This window comes from Neoarius graeffei, chromosome 14 (genome assembly GCF_027579695.1).
Source record: "Neoarius graeffei isolate fNeoGra1 chromosome 14, fNeoGra1.pri, whole genome shotgun sequence".
NCBI lineage: Eukaryota > Metazoa > Chordata > Actinopteri > Siluriformes > Ariidae > Neoarius > Neoarius graeffei.
The window spans coordinates 74290004-74307196 of record NC_083582.1 but is presented as its reverse complement, the minus strand read 5'-3'; the positions used below and the strand labels follow the sequence as shown (position 1 = coordinate 74307196).

The 17193-nt window shown below is 42.2% G+C and overlaps 1 protein-coding gene across 2 annotated transcripts in view; it reads right to left on the bottom strand.

The window, feature by feature from the left end:
- Nucleotides 1–228: 228 nt before the first annotated feature.
- The window catches only part of lzts2b (leucine zipper, putative tumor suppressor 2b), an 88283-nt gene continuing 71318 nt past the window's right edge, over nucleotides 229–17193 (bottom strand). For both annotated transcript variants that reach the window (XM_060940304.1, XM_060940305.1), the window contains exons 2-5: nucleotides 15645–16106; nucleotides 14673–15230; nucleotides 12583–12852; nucleotides 229–9383 (exon numbers count right to left, since the gene is read on the bottom strand). In XM_060940304.1, the coding sequence (XP_060796287.1) occupies nucleotides 8688–9383; nucleotides 12583–12852; nucleotides 14673–15230; nucleotides 15645–16079 (1959 nt within the window). In that variant the 5' untranslated portion in view covers nucleotides 16080–16106 and the 3' untranslated portion in view covers nucleotides 229–8687. The remainder of the gene's footprint in view (nucleotides 9384–12582; nucleotides 12853–14672; nucleotides 15231–15644; nucleotides 16107–17193) is intronic.

Genomic DNA, 17193 nt, shown 5'->3' with positions numbered 1-17193 from the left:
CCTGTGATGACCTCGCGACTTGTCCAGGGTGTACCCCGCCTTTCGCCCGTAGTCAGCTGGGATAGGCTCCAGCTCGCCTGCGACCCTGTAGAAGGATAAAGCGGCTACAGATAATGAGATGAGATGAGATGAATTTCAGATTTCTAGTCATGAAGTTGGTTCCATTTAAAACCTGTTCCATGAAAAGTGAAGAAAATACAACCAGTAAATCGACTCCAGAATGCATAATTTATTGACCAGATGTTTTATTTTTATTAGAAACAGTCAGAAATATACAGCATGAAAAAATACAATATCATGGCTTCATACAAATACTGTAATATTTTTTTAAAAATGTATATAGGAATCGCACTCTGACACTTTCACCACATTAACGTCAAAACACCACACCAAATACGTGACAATGCTTTGGTCTACTCACAGTGACCTACTCTATTTTATACAACAATATATTACCAAATATCTAACGTGTGTCCATATACAGGTATATTACAAGTATCGAGATTAGGATGTTTGTTTTTCCTTTTATACCTTAACATTATATACCTTAGTAGATATTTATGGTGGTGAAAAGAGTTTCCCATGGCAAGGAAACTGAGATTTGGCAGAACACACTTGTGCTTCACAGTATATAAAGTGGCCTCTCTGAGGGAATTTGTGATAAAATACACATTTATTTTCACTTTATACATTTCATTTTGTTTACATGCCAAATATTAGATGTAAGATAGAGTTGAAAAGTCTACAACCACTAGCAAGTGTTTTTTTTTTATTAACATTAAAATTTCCATAACTAACATTTATTTATGGCATTAGTTACCACAAACAAACTATGAATGTCAGAATTAGTAAATACACAAGTGTTAATTCATATTTATTTGAATTCATCATTTCAATTCCATCTATGATTAAAATAAATCCATGTAAATTGCTGGCAATTAATGAGTGTCACCCAGTGTTCAAACTCATGTCATGATAACTTTAGTTAACGTAAGGTTTGCTCTTCCTTCATCATTACCAAACTCTACACTCACTGTCTTGTAACTATGGCTGAACAGTCAAAAAGCTGAAAAAATAAGTTTTATTATTATTATTATTATTATTATTATTATATCCTTTGACACCTTAATGTTATGATATCATAAATATATCTCACCAAACTTAAAGGCCTTTCAGATTTTTCAAGTGTAGGTCATAAAAAGAATTTTCCCCGACACCCAATTATTTTTGTTTAGTGACTGAAAGCTACTGAATTCGAATCACAGACTTCCAATTTTATTATCATTATTTTTTTTAAATAGAACAATTAATGAATTTATCTCCATGTGTTCCTAAATTCCTGCTATTTTTTCCTGCTTCACTATGACCCAATACAAGATACTATGTCATGCATGACGTGGTGGGCTTTCTCCGTTCACGCAAGGCATTGTGGGATACAAATTTGAAACAGGAGAGAAAAATGGAGGACGTGAGTGTGCGAATGAAACGTGAAAGAGCGACTACAGTAACGGAAAGAAAGTGAGAAGAAAAGACGTTATGTTATATACGAAGGAAAGGAAACGCAGGACCAAACTAATAAATATGGGCGCTCAGCGAGCACCTCGGTGTGATCAGCTGTTCGTTTAGCGACAGAATGATGGAACTGTCAGTGCACGCTCAAAGGGAAACCTGCGCATGCGCACACACACGGACTTCCTCTGTCTGCTTGACTGCGTGAAGCGAGCGATTTCATGCACATTATTTGCTTTAATCCCCTCAAATTAAATAACTTTCCAGCCACAGAATGGCCTGATATTGTGTGAGATATTACAGAAATAAACAGATATCACAATCACCACATTTCAGACGGAACTAAATTTCACCGATTTTAGGAAATCGAAAGGCTGTTTCGCTTTAACAGATAACATCTTCTAGTAATACAATTAAAACAGTCTTCCATGTGTGTGTGTGTATATATATATTAGTGCTGTCAAAAATGTCGCGTTATTAACGCGTTAACTTGACTCAATTTTAACGGCAATAATTTTTTTATTGCGAGATTAACGCTCTGTGACATGATGCCACGCCCCGCACAGCCAGAGTCCTCTGCCCTCCCCCGAAGAGCCACGGTGCTCGGCTTAGGTTTCGTTTTCCCATCGGCGGCTCCAGCCCCACTTTGCAGTGGCTGTGACGAGACGTGTTATGCTCTGCAATAAAAAAAAAAAAACATTGGTACAACCAGTGTTCGAACTATGCCGATATTTTCAGGGGGGTCCCTTATGGGGGGGGGTGCTTGTGCTTGTCTCAGAGCGCAGATCTCCATCGCACGCTCACTTCGGATATGCAAATGCTTCCCGTTACACACGATTGCTATGTCAATAAACATCATTTTGCCAATATTTTAGAGACCCCCCAACATTTCCCAAATCATGTTTTCAAGGGATCTCATGTCTGTTTCAGGGGATCTCGGATCCCCCGTGTACCCCGTAGTTCGAACGGTGAGCAAGCCCATTCACTTTTTTATGCTGATAAGAGAATTACAATGGTTTTTCATGTGACAAAAATGTGCGATTAAATTGCGATTAATCGCGAGTTAACTACGACAGTCGCGACATTAATCACGATTAAATATTTTAATCACTTGACAGCACTAATATATATATAATTACTGCTTTGTTTGAGGAAGTAAATTTCCTGGTTGAAGTCAATTCAACGAATTACTCTACTGTCATGACATACAGTACTGTGCAAAAAATTTTAGGCATCCCTTTTTTTCGTACAAACTTTGTTATAGATTTCTATTTTATGACTTCTACATTATCGAGTCAAAACAGTACAAGAACATTTTAGAGTTCAAAACGTTCATTTTTTTTCCAGCACAAAATTAAAGGTTACAGGAAAAAAAATGTTTGTATCTGAGCAGCATAAGAGACACTTTTCAGATGAAAAAAGAAAACATAATGAAGGCTGCTGGGTTTTGGTGTAAAATGAAGAAGTGAGTGTGACAGTCAAAGTGTCCAGAAGAACTGGGGCTGGTTCTGTAAGATGCTCAGGAAAACCTACAGATCATTTCCACATAAAACTGACCTCACTGGACCTCAGACTACTGTTTTTATTTTAAAGCAAAGAGTCGTCTCACACCAAATATTGACTTTGTTTCATTACAGCTTACTGATTACTGTTTATAGTATTTTTTTAATGTTGAAACATTTCATTTCATTTCATTATGTTTTAAGCCATTTTTGGTCGACAGCATTTCTTTACATGTGCCTAAGACTTTTGCACAGGACTGTATATATCACCTGGTTTTGCCTTTTACTCTTGCCACTCCTTAGCCAGACGCAAATTTCACACAGACAGTGCTATTTGGCTTCCAAACAGAATAGCTACTGGGTAGTTTTCCATTTGAGGTCATAAAATTAAGTACCATTGTTCATTCAAACTATTCAAATATTTACCATGTGTGCCTTACTGGATAATAATACAAATAAGTCAGTGAGTGTCTGTAGCTTCAGTGTTTTCAAATGGACTGAAACTTTTGTTCAATTTTCATGACCTGAAAAGAAACACCACATAATAAGCTGATGATCAGTGTTCTGGAGGGGTTAATAAGGCTAATTTTTGGTGGTGAACTCAGACTTTTGGACCTTACTTGATCCAAAGATTTTGTTTTTCTTGTTTGTTTTACTTCACTCTTTGAGAAAAGGTTCTATCTCGAATCCAAAAACAGGGGTGGACAAATCATGAATTCATTACCCAGCCCAACAGGGAAGGAATGTGCTCATCCTGGACCATGTTTTGGTCTTTTGATGAGGTTAAAAAGTAGTAGTTAGCATTAAGTTTATTAGTAATGACTAAGTCAAAGTCCTTCCCGCACCATTTTATGGCGCATTTGGCGGCACCAATCTCCGTTTCGTACCCCTCGGCCTCTCACCTAGAGTTAAGGGGGGGTGGGGGGGTGTCCTCTGGTAACTGCAAGAGTTTGACTCCCCACTCGCATCTGTATTGCAGCGTGCCTTGCCAGAAGGCACTATTTTTATAATGGTCTTTGGTATGACCCAAGTGTGAGTAGAACTTGTGATTTCCTGATCGAGAGGCGGACACGCTAACCACTACGTCACTCCCTGGTACAATGACTAAGTGAAATGAATAAAGTAGATGATCATGTAGATTGTCAAGTATGTGGCATCAAGTCACAACAAAAGTCAGCAAGTCATTGGCCAATGTTTCACACACTCGCCGGACACTTTAATAGGAACTTGTTCTTTATTCTAAGATCCCTGTTCCTGGCTGCAGGAGTGGAACCCAATGTGTTCTTCTGTCTTCTGTTGCATGCTGAGATGCTTTTCTGCTCACCACGGTTGTAAAGAGTGATTATACGAGTTGCTATATCCTTCCTGGCAAAAAAGCTCAAACCAATTTGTCCATTTTCCTCTGACCTCTCTTATCAACAAGATGTTTGTTTCCACCCACAGAATTGTCACTCACTCACTCACTCACTCACTCAATGTTTTTTTTATTTTATTTTTGGCACCATTCTGTGTAAACTCTAGAGACTGTTGTGTGTGAAAACTCCAGGAGATCAGCCGTTTCTGAAATACTCAAACCAGTCCATTTGGCAACCATGAGCTGGACTAATGGTTAGCGTGCCCGCCTCGTTGTCAGGTCATACTAAAGACCATCATAAAAATGGTACCTACTGCTGTCTGGCAAAGCACGCTGCAATACAGATGCGAGTGGGGAGTCAGACTCTTGTGGTTATCAGAGAACCAGCCCCCTACTGTAATCCTAGCTGTATAATAGACGAGAGGCCAAGGGTTACAGAAGTGGAGATCGGCGCCGCACCCATACGCTTTAAGGGCCTGGTTAGTACTGGGATGGGAGACTGCCTGGGAAGACCAGATCCTGGCTGGACTTGAGTCCATCTGGCTCAAACCAACACCCATGCCACAGTGAAAGAAAGTCACACTTCACTGTGAGATCACAGTTTTTCCCATTCTGATGTTTGAACATTGTGAACGTTAACTGAAGCTCTTGATTTGTATCTGCATGATTTGATGCATCGCGCTGCTGTTAAGGGATCAGCTGATTAGAGAACTGCATCAAACAGCAGGTGGATGTATGGGTGTTCTTAATAAAGTGGCCAGTGAGTGTATACGATATGTAGTGTGTTTTTTTTTTCTTTCATCACATATAAAATCTACTATTTGAGCCTGGTTTGTGTCTATTTTTCTAGATATCTAAAATGTAAGCTGACTGCATGTTGTGTTGGCAGGAGAGTTACGGTATGTTGATGATGGGTTTAGTGAAAGTCAATCAAGAGTAAGTTAACCTATTTGTCCACCAGGTGACTAAATAAAAAACCCGAATCAACCAGACATGAAATCTGTTTGTCCCTGCTTGTCCCAGGTTACTGATTTGTCCACCCATGCGAAATAGATTTTCAGCTCATCCCACTGAGGAAACACTTAAAGTTTCTATAACAGAGTATTTCCACAACAGTTTAAAGCTAGACTGCTTTTCAGATTTTTCAAGTGTAGGTCATAAAAAGAATTTTCCCCGACACACAATTATTTTTGTTTAGTGGACCGAAAGCTACTGAATTCGACAGACTTCCAATTTTATTAGGTTTTTTAAATAGAACAGTTAATGAATTTAAGGCCATGTGGCCCTAAATTCTCCGCTATTTTTTCCTGCTTCACCATGACCCAATACAAGATACTACGTCATGCATCACGTGGTGGGCTTTCCCCATTCACGCAAGGCAAACAATTGTGGGATACAAATTTGAAACAGGAGAGAAAAATGGAGGACGTGAGCGTGCGAATGAAGCGTGAAAGACCGACTACAGTAACGGAAAGAAAGCGAGAAGAAAAGACGTTATGTTATATACGAAGGAAAGGAAACGCAGGACCAAACTAATAAATATTGGCACTCAGCGAGCACCTCGGTGTGATCAGCTGTTCGTTTAGCGACAGAATGATGGAACTGTCAGTGCACGCTCAAAGGTAAACCTGTAGATGGCAGTAATGCAACACTGTGGATGCCAGCTGCCGTAAAACCCAAAAGAAGAAGAAGAAGGTAAACCTGCGCATGCGCACACGGACTTCCTCTGTCTGCTTGAATGCACAAAGCGAGCAATTTCATGCGCATGGAAACTAAAGTTAAGGAACTAAATTTCATCAATTTTTTGAAATCGAAAGGCTGTCTCGCTTTAAACCTTTTAGGAATCAAAGAATCCTCAAATCTCCAAAGAACCCGCATGAACCTCTTTTTCCAAACTGTATACATACGCGCGCACACGTCTTTTGGTCTGGGAACACTGCTTTTTTTTTTTTTTAATTCAGCTGCTTTTTGTTACTTCATCATGAGGTGGAGATCTTCTCAGCTGATGTACAATGAGGTGGGATAAACACTCTCACCACGCAACCTCTTCACGTACAAAGTGCACTTAAGTGACTTTTGAATTAACTATAAAACATTCAAAGGTCAGACAAAGCAGTTGTACATTGCTGAAGTGATGTCTCCTGAGACACCATTCCATAATCAGGGTTTTAAACAGTCACTTTTAATTTCACAGCTTACACACTGTATATGAGCACGACTGCATTAAATGCGGCAAACAGATGTGGCGAGTGCAACAATCAGTCGCATCGTACATTCCACGTGAAAGCAGATAGAAAGTATAAATATGAGCCGTACAAACTTGAACTTTACACTTTGTGTGACGTACTGTACAGAGAGCATCTCAAGACAGTTGAGATGACTTAGCCTATACTATAGAGTCACATTAAATGTGACAATCGTGACCTAAATATATAAAATACAAACTTTAATGACCTCTTCAGGATCCTGTACATGTGAACTTATGTTCAATATGATAATGTTGGAAAGGCAGGTTGCTTTTTAACCTTTATTTATTTTACGTTTGGGTCAAAAGTTTATTATTCCAATGAATATGAAATAAAAATGATAAAAAATATTATAATTCAATTACAGAGATGATTCTCAAGTCGGGGATTAGGTTGAATTAAAAGAGTTAAAATATTTAAATTATTCCATGAAATCGAGTCGTACATGAGCGATAGCCGATGAGGCGCGTAGCACCGAGTTGTCTATAAGCCGTGTACGGTGAGATTGAGTAGAATAACTGTTTTATTCTATCCACATTCACTGGATTTTGAGAAACGGAGCATTTTTATTTTTTGCAAATTCGATAAATAAAACCTTTATACAGAACGTCCAACAAAATCATTTCCACTTAGAATGTAAACAGGCCAGCGAAATGACAGGAGCAATTTGTGAAAAAATGCTACAATAATAATTCTTGAAAAATTAAAAAGGTACATTCTTACCATGAAATACTTTTATTCCATATTTTGTTGCTTTTTTTATTTTTTGGGTTTTCTTCTTCTTCTTCTTTAGGGTTTTTTTGGTGGTTGGCAAACCAACTTAAAGGTGCGTTACTGCCACCGACTGGGCTGGAGTGTGAAACAAGAGATATGGGGGCGGGGACTATTATTTTCGCTATTTCTGTTTCTTTTAAATGCTTGATGACAATTTTTGGAGTTTTGTTTTCGAGTAGAGTTTTTATTTCATCCTCAGTTGGTTCAGTAACATGCTCCGCCATTTTGTTTTTCTTCTTCTTTAGGGTTTTTTGGCAGTTGGCAAACCAACTTAAAGGTGTATTACTGCCACCGGCTGGGCTGGAGTGTGGAACAGGCGCTATTGGGAGGGGGAATTATATTCTTTTAGCTATTTCTGTTTCTTTTAAATACTTGATAACAAAGTGATATATCTGATTTGATGCTCTCCGCCATTTTGTTTTTTCTCTACTCACGGTATATGGGCTGATAACCTAGCAGTAGAGTAGCCAATCACAGTGCATGACTGCTCATATCCAGTGAATGTGAATAGAATAATTGTGTGTGTATATATATATATATATATATATATATATATATATATATATATATATAAATAAATTAAGATTTTAGTCATTGTCATTTAGTTCAGGTGGATCCACAGACATGGGAAGAAGGGCTTTGGAAAATCTGTGACTGTTGTATTGCTAATAATTTAGAATAGGTAAAGGGTGAGCTTATAGAGGAATTTGCCAGATGTGTTTGTGCATTATACCATGTAGTGAACTGGAATCAGATCCAGGATGTATTCCTGCCTTGTGCTTAATGTCCCTGGGATTTGGTTCCAACCCTAACCAGGATAAATTTTCCACTAACTAGGCAGTAAGTTGGAAGCCTTTTACAGTATATGACTGTAGAAATGAAAGCAAAAATAGATCTTGAGAAACAATGGTGTACCACTTCCCCACCAATATTCTGAGAAATCTCTTATCTTGGATATTTCTGCATTTTCCACAATCTGGCATTTCAACTGCCCAGTCAGCGAAGTCCCTGCACACAACTACTAGCCAATCCTGGTGCAGAAGATGGGATTTCTCAGAATACAGGTAAGAAAAAAAAAAACCAACACAATTGCGGATCTTTTTCCAACTTTTCTTTTGAGTTTATTGACAGATCCACGTTTTAGTGTCAGTGAATCCCATGTATGCATATTTCAACCAGTGAGCAAAAAAGCTGTATTTGGATACTGCTATGAAATCAAAAGTGATGGCCCGGGTCAACAGGGCATCGATTAAATATGCAACTGTGAACGAACAACTCCAGTAGAATTTTGCCCGGAGAGTGTTATATCTCGGTTGCAGCAACATCGTCAAAGGTGACCTCATTACCGCTGCTCTCATCGTCCTGCTCTCGTTTCTCTAACTCCAGGCTAAGCTCACGTAGGGCCGCCTCGAGCTCCCGGTTGCGCCGGTACATCTGAACATAATTCTGCTGCAGCTGCTTCTGATAACGAATCACTTTGTCCTTCTCCTCTTCCCAGCAATGGCGCTCATTCTCAAATGCCGCCGCTTGATCATCGACCAACTGCTTCTGGCGAGCCAGCTCACCTTTCAGTCTTTCCACCTGCTGCCTGGCATTCTCACGTTGACCTTTGACCTCCTCGCTATCACTTGCCAGCCTTTGCTCCTCAATACTTGCACCACCCCCTGCTCCTCTGAGAGGTGAAGCCTCAGCGTATTCGTTCAAAGCCTGGCGGAGCCTCATTGACTCCTCCTCCAAACGGTTCATTTTCTCTCGCAGCAGCTCGTTCTCGCTCTTGCGCCGTTGCAGCTCGTTCTCGCACACCTCCAGCTCGAGGGCACGAGTGCGCGTGTGGGTGTGTGCCTCCTGCAGTTGGCTTTGGCTATTCTGAAGCTCAGTCCGTGCTTCCCGCAGCTGCCCTCGTAGTGTCACCACCTCTCCCACTCGCTGAGACAGGTCTGCTTGCAAGTCCTTCAACTGCTGTTTTAGCAAAGAGATCTCGCCTGTCTTCTGACACACCTGGGGATGAGTCGGGATGAGGGAACATCAGTGGATAATGTAAGACACGTAAGAAAGAGCTATGTGACTAATAAATATGGGAAGCCATGGCCTAAAGGATAGAGAAGCAGCTTTGGGAACAAAAGGTTGCCAGTTTGATTCCCTGGACCAGCAGGAATGGTTGAAATGCCCTTGAGCAAGGCACCTAACCCCCAACTGCTCCCAGGCTGCTCTGAATATGAGGGTCTGCCAAATTCCTGTAATGTAATATCACTAACAGCAAAGTTCATTAAGAGGGCATAGGTACCCATAATGCAATATTATCAGATTGTTTATCAACGTTAGGCATTGTTTGGTGTCTTTGGTGGTGGGAGTGTTGCTGGTCTGACATCAGTCACATATGTAACTTCAATATAGTCAGGGCTGGCATAAAGGGGCGATTCAAAGGGCCCTAAATAGACAAGGGACAGTTAAAAATGTCTGCGTCATAGGGCCCCGTGTGGTCAAGGGACTCTTTTTGGATCCTTCTTTCAAAGGGAAACCTTTTAAGGCTTCAGTGGACCAAATGTACACATTTGTTGAGCAACTTATAGCTTAGTAAACTATATTTTTAAATTAGCTTGCACCAGCCTTTTGACATCAACAGGAGTGTATATACAATTATGTAGTCGAAGATCTTTTTTTTTTTTTTTTGTCTGACCAGTTGGAAGACTGGCATCTTGGAGTTTATCCTTGGGCTTTCTGATTTCTTGGATTTCTAACACCAAGCCCTCACAAATAATCATCAAGTCTTTCTTTCAGTCACCAATGACTGTTTTTGTTTATGTCTGCTTCTCCAAGATACTCATCGAGATCTTAGAATGTTTCATGTAGTATACATGATACATATTACGTCATAAATGCCCACCACACCATGGGTACTCTTTCATCCACAGCAGGCATTAGTCAAAGCCACTTGATTCACTGCAGCCTCTATGGGGTCACTGGTCTCCGTGCAGTTGCTGGACCCATACCTTTCCAAAGGGGCTCATTTCACCGAGTACGATCTGGAAAAATCGCACGCGACCACGCGCGACTATGATCGCAGCTATGTTTTCCCATAGTCCGTGCGACCTAAACGCATTATTTTCTGTGTACGCTCTATGTTCGATGTTATCTCGTTCGACCTTCGATGTGTACGCTCTACCTGCGTCCTATACGCTCTGTAGACGCTTTACATACGCTCTACTTACGTCTATCTACTCGATCTGATGCGATCTTAACACGACCAAGGCTCGTTCTGTTCAACCAATCTGCGACATAGCGTTGATCTCTCGGCGATCTATCCTCGCAAGTGCGTGACCTCGGCCGATCAAGGCTCAATTTTGGCCGATCTAGCTACGTACGAGTTGCAAAGTACCCTCGATCAATACGATTTAGCCTGCGATATAAACATTCTAGCCTCGCTCTGTACGCTCAATTCTCGAGCTTTTCTAGACAGATTCTCGCCTGAGCTACGCGCAAATTTGTCACGGTCACCCAGATTTGTGTGCGACCCACTGTGACCGTATAAAAAGGCCTGGTGATCGGTGGCCGACCATCAGTTTTTGACCAGCCTCCGAAGGGACAACATGGACCCAATCGCTCTGCATCATGCTATTGCGCCCTATTTATATGACGTTCAGTAGGCGTAGCTTATGCGCCCTATTTATATGACATTCAGTACGCGTAGCTTTAATAGGATTAGGCGAAGGTAGGTCACAACTTAAGCAATGGTCGATCTTTATTGGTTGAAGTAGGTCGCACCTTAATCCACTTTAGAATCCAATCGTGGGAAGAACAGGGAGCGTACGGGTCTAGGGAAGGTCTGGGACAGGTTGCGTGGAGCAAGGCTTGATCGCAAAAGAGTGAAGCTAGATTGCACGGATCGAGTGAGTGTCGAGGACGGGCCGAGCAGCACAACCATGCGCGCAATCAGTTCTTGCTCGAGAAGACTGAGCATCGCTCATCCCCGTTCTAGCCTCGATTGTCTCTCGTCCGATGCATCCTTTCCTCGACCTTGTTCGCCCTTTCGACGCTCTCTGTGCGACTTTTAGGTCGAGGCTCAGTTTTTTGACATGTCAAAAAAACGAGCTACAATCTCTTTGTCGGGGAGACCATTCCTCGACCACGTGCAACCACGGAAGACCAAGGCGTGACCAACCCTCGGTCAACTGTTGACTGCGTACGACCTGCGGCGACCAAGCCACGCTCTGAGATCGCAGTATGGTCTTCCGGGAAGATTTCTCGGTGAAATGACCCTCAAACTAGCACCTTTAAGGGTTGACCCTCTCGAAACACCCTTAGAACTATGTACACTTTCACAAATGGTTCAGAGTAGAACCCCTTCAGAAAGTAAGAGCCATCAACCACCCAAAGAACCCTTTCACTACAACTTTTCTCAATCCAAACCTCCAAGACTTCTCACTGTCACAGTTTGTTCCTGATCTCTGGCTTTGCTGCCCTTGCATCACCTCCCTGCTGTTCTGCTGTCCCAGTTTAGATGGCCACAGGTCCCAGTGAAGCACAAGAAAGATCTGGAATAGTCCCTAGATCTATTTTCTCTCTCGATCTGTGCTGAACAGCCGACTGTAACTCCAGGTTACAGGTATCAGTCCAAATTGCTATCCCTCTTCTCCAGCTTGTCTAGCACCAGTTCCTGCTGCTTTGTTGGTCAGTCAATTCTTTACCTCAGATAAATTATCCATGTCTCTTCAGTCCAATTATCCAGTCTCTTCAGTCCAATCATCGTTCCCTCTCCTGGCTAGGCCCAAATGTTAGACAACAGTTATCTCCCTGACTTAATAAGTTTCCTGTTCATGACACCACCCTGGCCATGCCCTGCGTCATTCTGTAGCTTGTTTTACGGTACCTCTGTCTTGTTATCTCAGGTCATGTTATGGGGAAGCCATGGCCTAATGATTAGAGAAGCAGCTTTGGGACCAAAAGGTCACTGGTTTGATTCCCTGGACCAGCAGGAATGTCTGAAGTGCCCTTGAGAAAGGCACCTAAATCCCAACTGCTGCAAAGGCTGCTCTGGATAAGAGCATCTGCTAAATGCCTACAATGCAATGTAGTCCATTATGCTTGTTTTTTGTTTAATTATGTTCATTAGCTGCATTATGTGCACAACATTGGCCTTCAAAATAAACTCAAGAGGTGTATATCAGCCTGGCCTGAATTAGTTTCACACTCATCTCACCTCCCATTTGGTCTCCTCCAGTCTTGGGCCCAGTTGTGTGTGTTCCCGCTCAAAGGAGGCACAGCGTTCCTCAAGCCGCTCACGTTCCTGCAGGACTTGCGTAAAATCATCATGCAGCTTCTTTTTCTCCTGCTGAAGCTGGAAGATCTGGAACTGAAGGAGCTGCTGCGCCCGCTGGGCCTTCTGGGAAGCTTTCTGCATTTTAGTGGCACAGCTCTGTCGTAATTCTTCCATCTCTAGCTCACTGCGTTTCTGTTTCTCTTCATACACCTGTCAACAAGAATAAATATTTCGCACTTCTTCAAAATGACTTATGTTTCTTATGGTTAAAGGATGTTTTTTGGTGGTTTAAGAGTCTTGCAAAAGTATTCATCCCCCTTGGTGTTTGTCCTGTTTTGTCACATTCCATTATCATTCCAGCTTGTATTTTCGGAGGGTTAGCAGCATTTGATTTACACAACATGCCTACCACTTTAAAGGTGCAAATTGATTTTTTTTTTTTTGTGGCCCAAACAATAATTAAGATGAAAAAACAGAAATCAGGAGTGTGCATAGGTATTCACCCCCTTTCGTATGAAACCCCTAAATAAGAGATGGTCTAGTCAATTCACTTCATAAGTCACATAATTAGTTGATTAAGATCCACCTGTGTGCAATCAAAGTGTCACATGATCTGTCACATGATGTCTGTAGAAATCAACCTGTTCTGGAAGGACCCTGACTCTGCAACACGACTATGCAAGCAACATGAAAACCAAGGAGCCTCCAAACAGGTCAGAGACAAAGTTGTGAAGTATAGATGAGACTTGGGTGATAAAAAATATCCCAAACTTTGAATATCCCACGGAGCACCATTAAACCCATTATAGCAAAATGGAAAGAATATGGCACCACTACAAACCTGACAAGAGAAGGCCCCGCCCACCAAAACTCACAGACCGGGCAAGGAGGGCATTAATCAGAAATGCAACAAAGACACCAAAGATAACACTGAAGGAGCTGCAAAGATCCACAGCAGAGATGGGAGTATCTGTCCATAGGACCACTTTAAGCCGTACACTCCACAGAGTGGGTGGAGCTTTATGGAAGAGTGGCCAGAAAAAAAGCCATTGCTTAAAGCATGTGGCCAACAGCATGTGGCAGACTCCCCAAACACATGAAAGAAGATTCTCTGGTCAGATGAGACTAAAATTGATCTTTTTGGCCATCATGGAAAATGCTATGTGTGGTATAAACCCAACACCCTGAGAACACCATCCCTAAAGTGAAGCATGGTGGTGGCAGCATCATGCTGTGGGGATGTTTTTCATTTGCAGGGACAGGAAAGCTGGTCAGGACTGAAGGAAAGATGGATGGCACTAAATACAGGGTGATTCTGGAGGAAAACCTGTTTGAATCGGCCAGAGGTTTGAGACTGGGACGCAGGTTAACATTCCAGCAGGACAATGACCCTAAACATACTGCATACTAGAGTGGTTTAAAGGGAAACATTTAAATGTCTTGGAATGGCCTAGTCAAAGCCCAGACCTCAATCCAATTGAGAATCTGTGGCATAACTTGAAGATTGCTGTACATCAACGCAACCCATCTAATTGAAGAGGTTGGAGCAGTTTTGCCTTGAGGAATGGGCAAAAATCCCAGTGGCTAGATGTGCTAAGCTAATAGAGACATAGCCCAAGAGACTTACAGTTGTAATTGCAGCAAAACATGGCTCTACAAAGTATTGAGTTTGGGGGGTGAATACCTATGCACACTCCAGATTTCTGTTTTTTCATCTTAATTATTGTTTGTGTCACAAAAAAAACAATAATTTGCACATTTAAAGTGGTAGGCATGTTGTGTAAATCAAATGGCGCTAACCTCCCAAAAATCCATTTTACTTCCAGCTTGTACCACGACAAAGCAGGACAAACACCAAGGGGGAGGAATACTTTTGCAAGACTCTGTATATACTGTCTTGTTTTTCATCAATTTTGAATCAAGTGTATTTCCAATCAGGCATTTTAAGCTGAAAGGCTTCAAAGGCTGTCAATTGCCCGTGCCATGGTCCACATCGGTCCATTTTGTTTTTGGAAAAACTCTTTACTAACCTGACAAATAGCCACCTCATTCTCATCCAGGTTTTCTCTCAGGTGCTGCAGCTCCTGCTCTCTCTCTCTCAATTTTTCTTCCAAGTCTCTCACAATGGCCTCATAAGCCTCTATTGGTGGAGGAGAGGGTCCACCTGATCCCATGTCCGATATACCCGGTTGACTCCGACTTCCAAGAGACCCTGTGCTTTTGCTTGAAGATGAACGTCCACTGTCTGAATTGGAGTGTCCGTGGCTAAGCACAGGCTTGCTAGCTTCTGTTTGGTTTAAACCATAAACAGGGCCATTGTATGCATTCAGGTTGGTTAATGAGTTCCGTCCTGAGTCCGTCATAGTGAACGACTGGCTGAACAAGCCATTCCGAGCTCCACTGTAGGAGCTGCGCCGTTCTGTGGTTACTGGGCTGACGATGTCTTGTTCTGGAGAGAGTGCACTGAGGTTGCCCTGGCTCCCTGATAAGCCTCCCCCTAGCCGTGGCGAGAGATACTGCATAGCATTTCTGCTCTTTGGCACCACAGGCTTGAAAGCTGTTGGACGGATGATGGCCTGCTGTACGTTCTGCAAAGGACAAATGGTTAAAATTATTCACCCCCCAATTGGTGAATATTTGGTAGTGCCATTTTTACATTTTTCATCTGTAAATAATTTTGAAAACTATATTGGTTTTCTTACACAGTGGGCTATTTGTGTGTTTTGCATGATTCATGAGATCCATCCCAATTAAGTCAATTTTATTTCCAAGTAAGTAATAGCCCAGGTACTCACTCCATAAGAGTGGTTGACACTGAAGAGTCGACTTAAGTTTATTATTCATATTCTGTCAAACTATATTTCTCAGAAAATAATGCATGATTTTCCACTACTATAAACCTATATAGACTTAAGAATATGGCATCTTCGTGCAATTATTTTGTTGCCCCTAGTTTTCAGTGTGCATATATACGTTTCGATCCACTTGTATGCAGTACTTACCCTCTCTAACTGCCCAGAAACAGGGACCAGTTTAGGAGGCCCATCCACACCCATCTCTCCTTGACTCTGGCCTGAATTCAACCAGTTATCGTTCCAGTCAGTGATCAAATCTTCATGTGAATATGATCGCCCGCCAATTCCTTTCCCTCGAGCTGCAATGGCTTTCCTCTTGCTTGACGGTGTGCGAGTTACAAAAATTCCTTCTTGAGAGGAATCAGACAGGAGTCGTCCTGAGCCTGGCGTACCCCGGCGGAGCTGAGCCGTGACCTCTAGGTTGTTCCGGCCATGGTATGCGGCATGACTGGGGATCATACTGCTTACAGAGCCCATCCCCCCTAGAGAGGGTGGTGAAACAGGAGAAGAACGTTGCCTACGGCTCTCCAGACCTGGACGTTGGTGGTCAGTAGTCACCGGAAGGGACTGGACCAATGCCATACCTGTGGCTTACTGCACCCACACGATCTATATACAAGAAAACACAGAAGAATTTGGTCAGATCATTCAAGTTTCAAGTTTATTTGTATAGCGCTTTTAACAACAGACATTGTCCCAAAGCAGCTCCACAGAATCTGAATGACCCAAGACATGAGCCAATTTTATCCCCAATCTATCCCCAATGAGCAAGCCCGTGGCGACGGTGGCAAGGAAAAACTCCCCCAGACGACACGAGGAAGAAACCTCGAGAGGAACCAGACCCAAAAGGGAACCCATCCCCACCTGGACAACAACAGACAACATGACCATAACATAAAGAGTTTTAACATGAAGTCAGTTTCGTTGATGTTATAACTCTTCATTGATGGAAACTTGAGTGCAAAACTGTTCATGACAACTGCAGTCCTAAAGTCAGCAAGTCAACTGTAGTCCTCAGCCATAAAAGCATTACTGTAAGTGTCCAGAGTTTCTTCCAAGTGTGACTAAATTCACACTAAATAAATTAAAGTAAGAAAGTGGCCATCGAAAAGAGCTTCAGGGAAATCTCTTTCTGCTCACAGGGGATAAGGCATGTGGATCATTTCGGGTTTATCTGCAGCGAGTACTGAATAAATTCAGTAGCCTCTGTCAGTGAGCTATGGATAATCATGTGTTTGTACAAAAAAGGCTTAATTTATCATCTTAACGCTTACACACTGTATATTCTATACCTTCACAGTATGGCGTGGGTCAATTTTAACTCAGCCCAAGAATCCCCCTCATAAGTGTCTATACCAAAATCTAAACCACAGATCTATTTAAGGCCTGGTCCCACAGTACTAATAACTATAACAATAACTATAAATAAATCAGTCCCCGGGCGGCACGGTGGTGTAGTGGTTAGCGCTGTCGCCTCACAGCAAGAAGGTCCGGGTTCGAGCCCCGTGGCCGGCGAGGGCCTTTCTGTGTGGAGTTTGCATGTTCTCCCCGTGTCCGTGTGGGTTTCCTCCGGGTGCTCCGGTTTCCCCCACAGTCCAAAGACATGCAGGTTAGGTTAACTGGTGACTCTAAATTGAGCGTAGGTGTGAATGTGAGTGTGAATGGTTGTCTGTGTCTATGTGTCAGCCCTGTGATG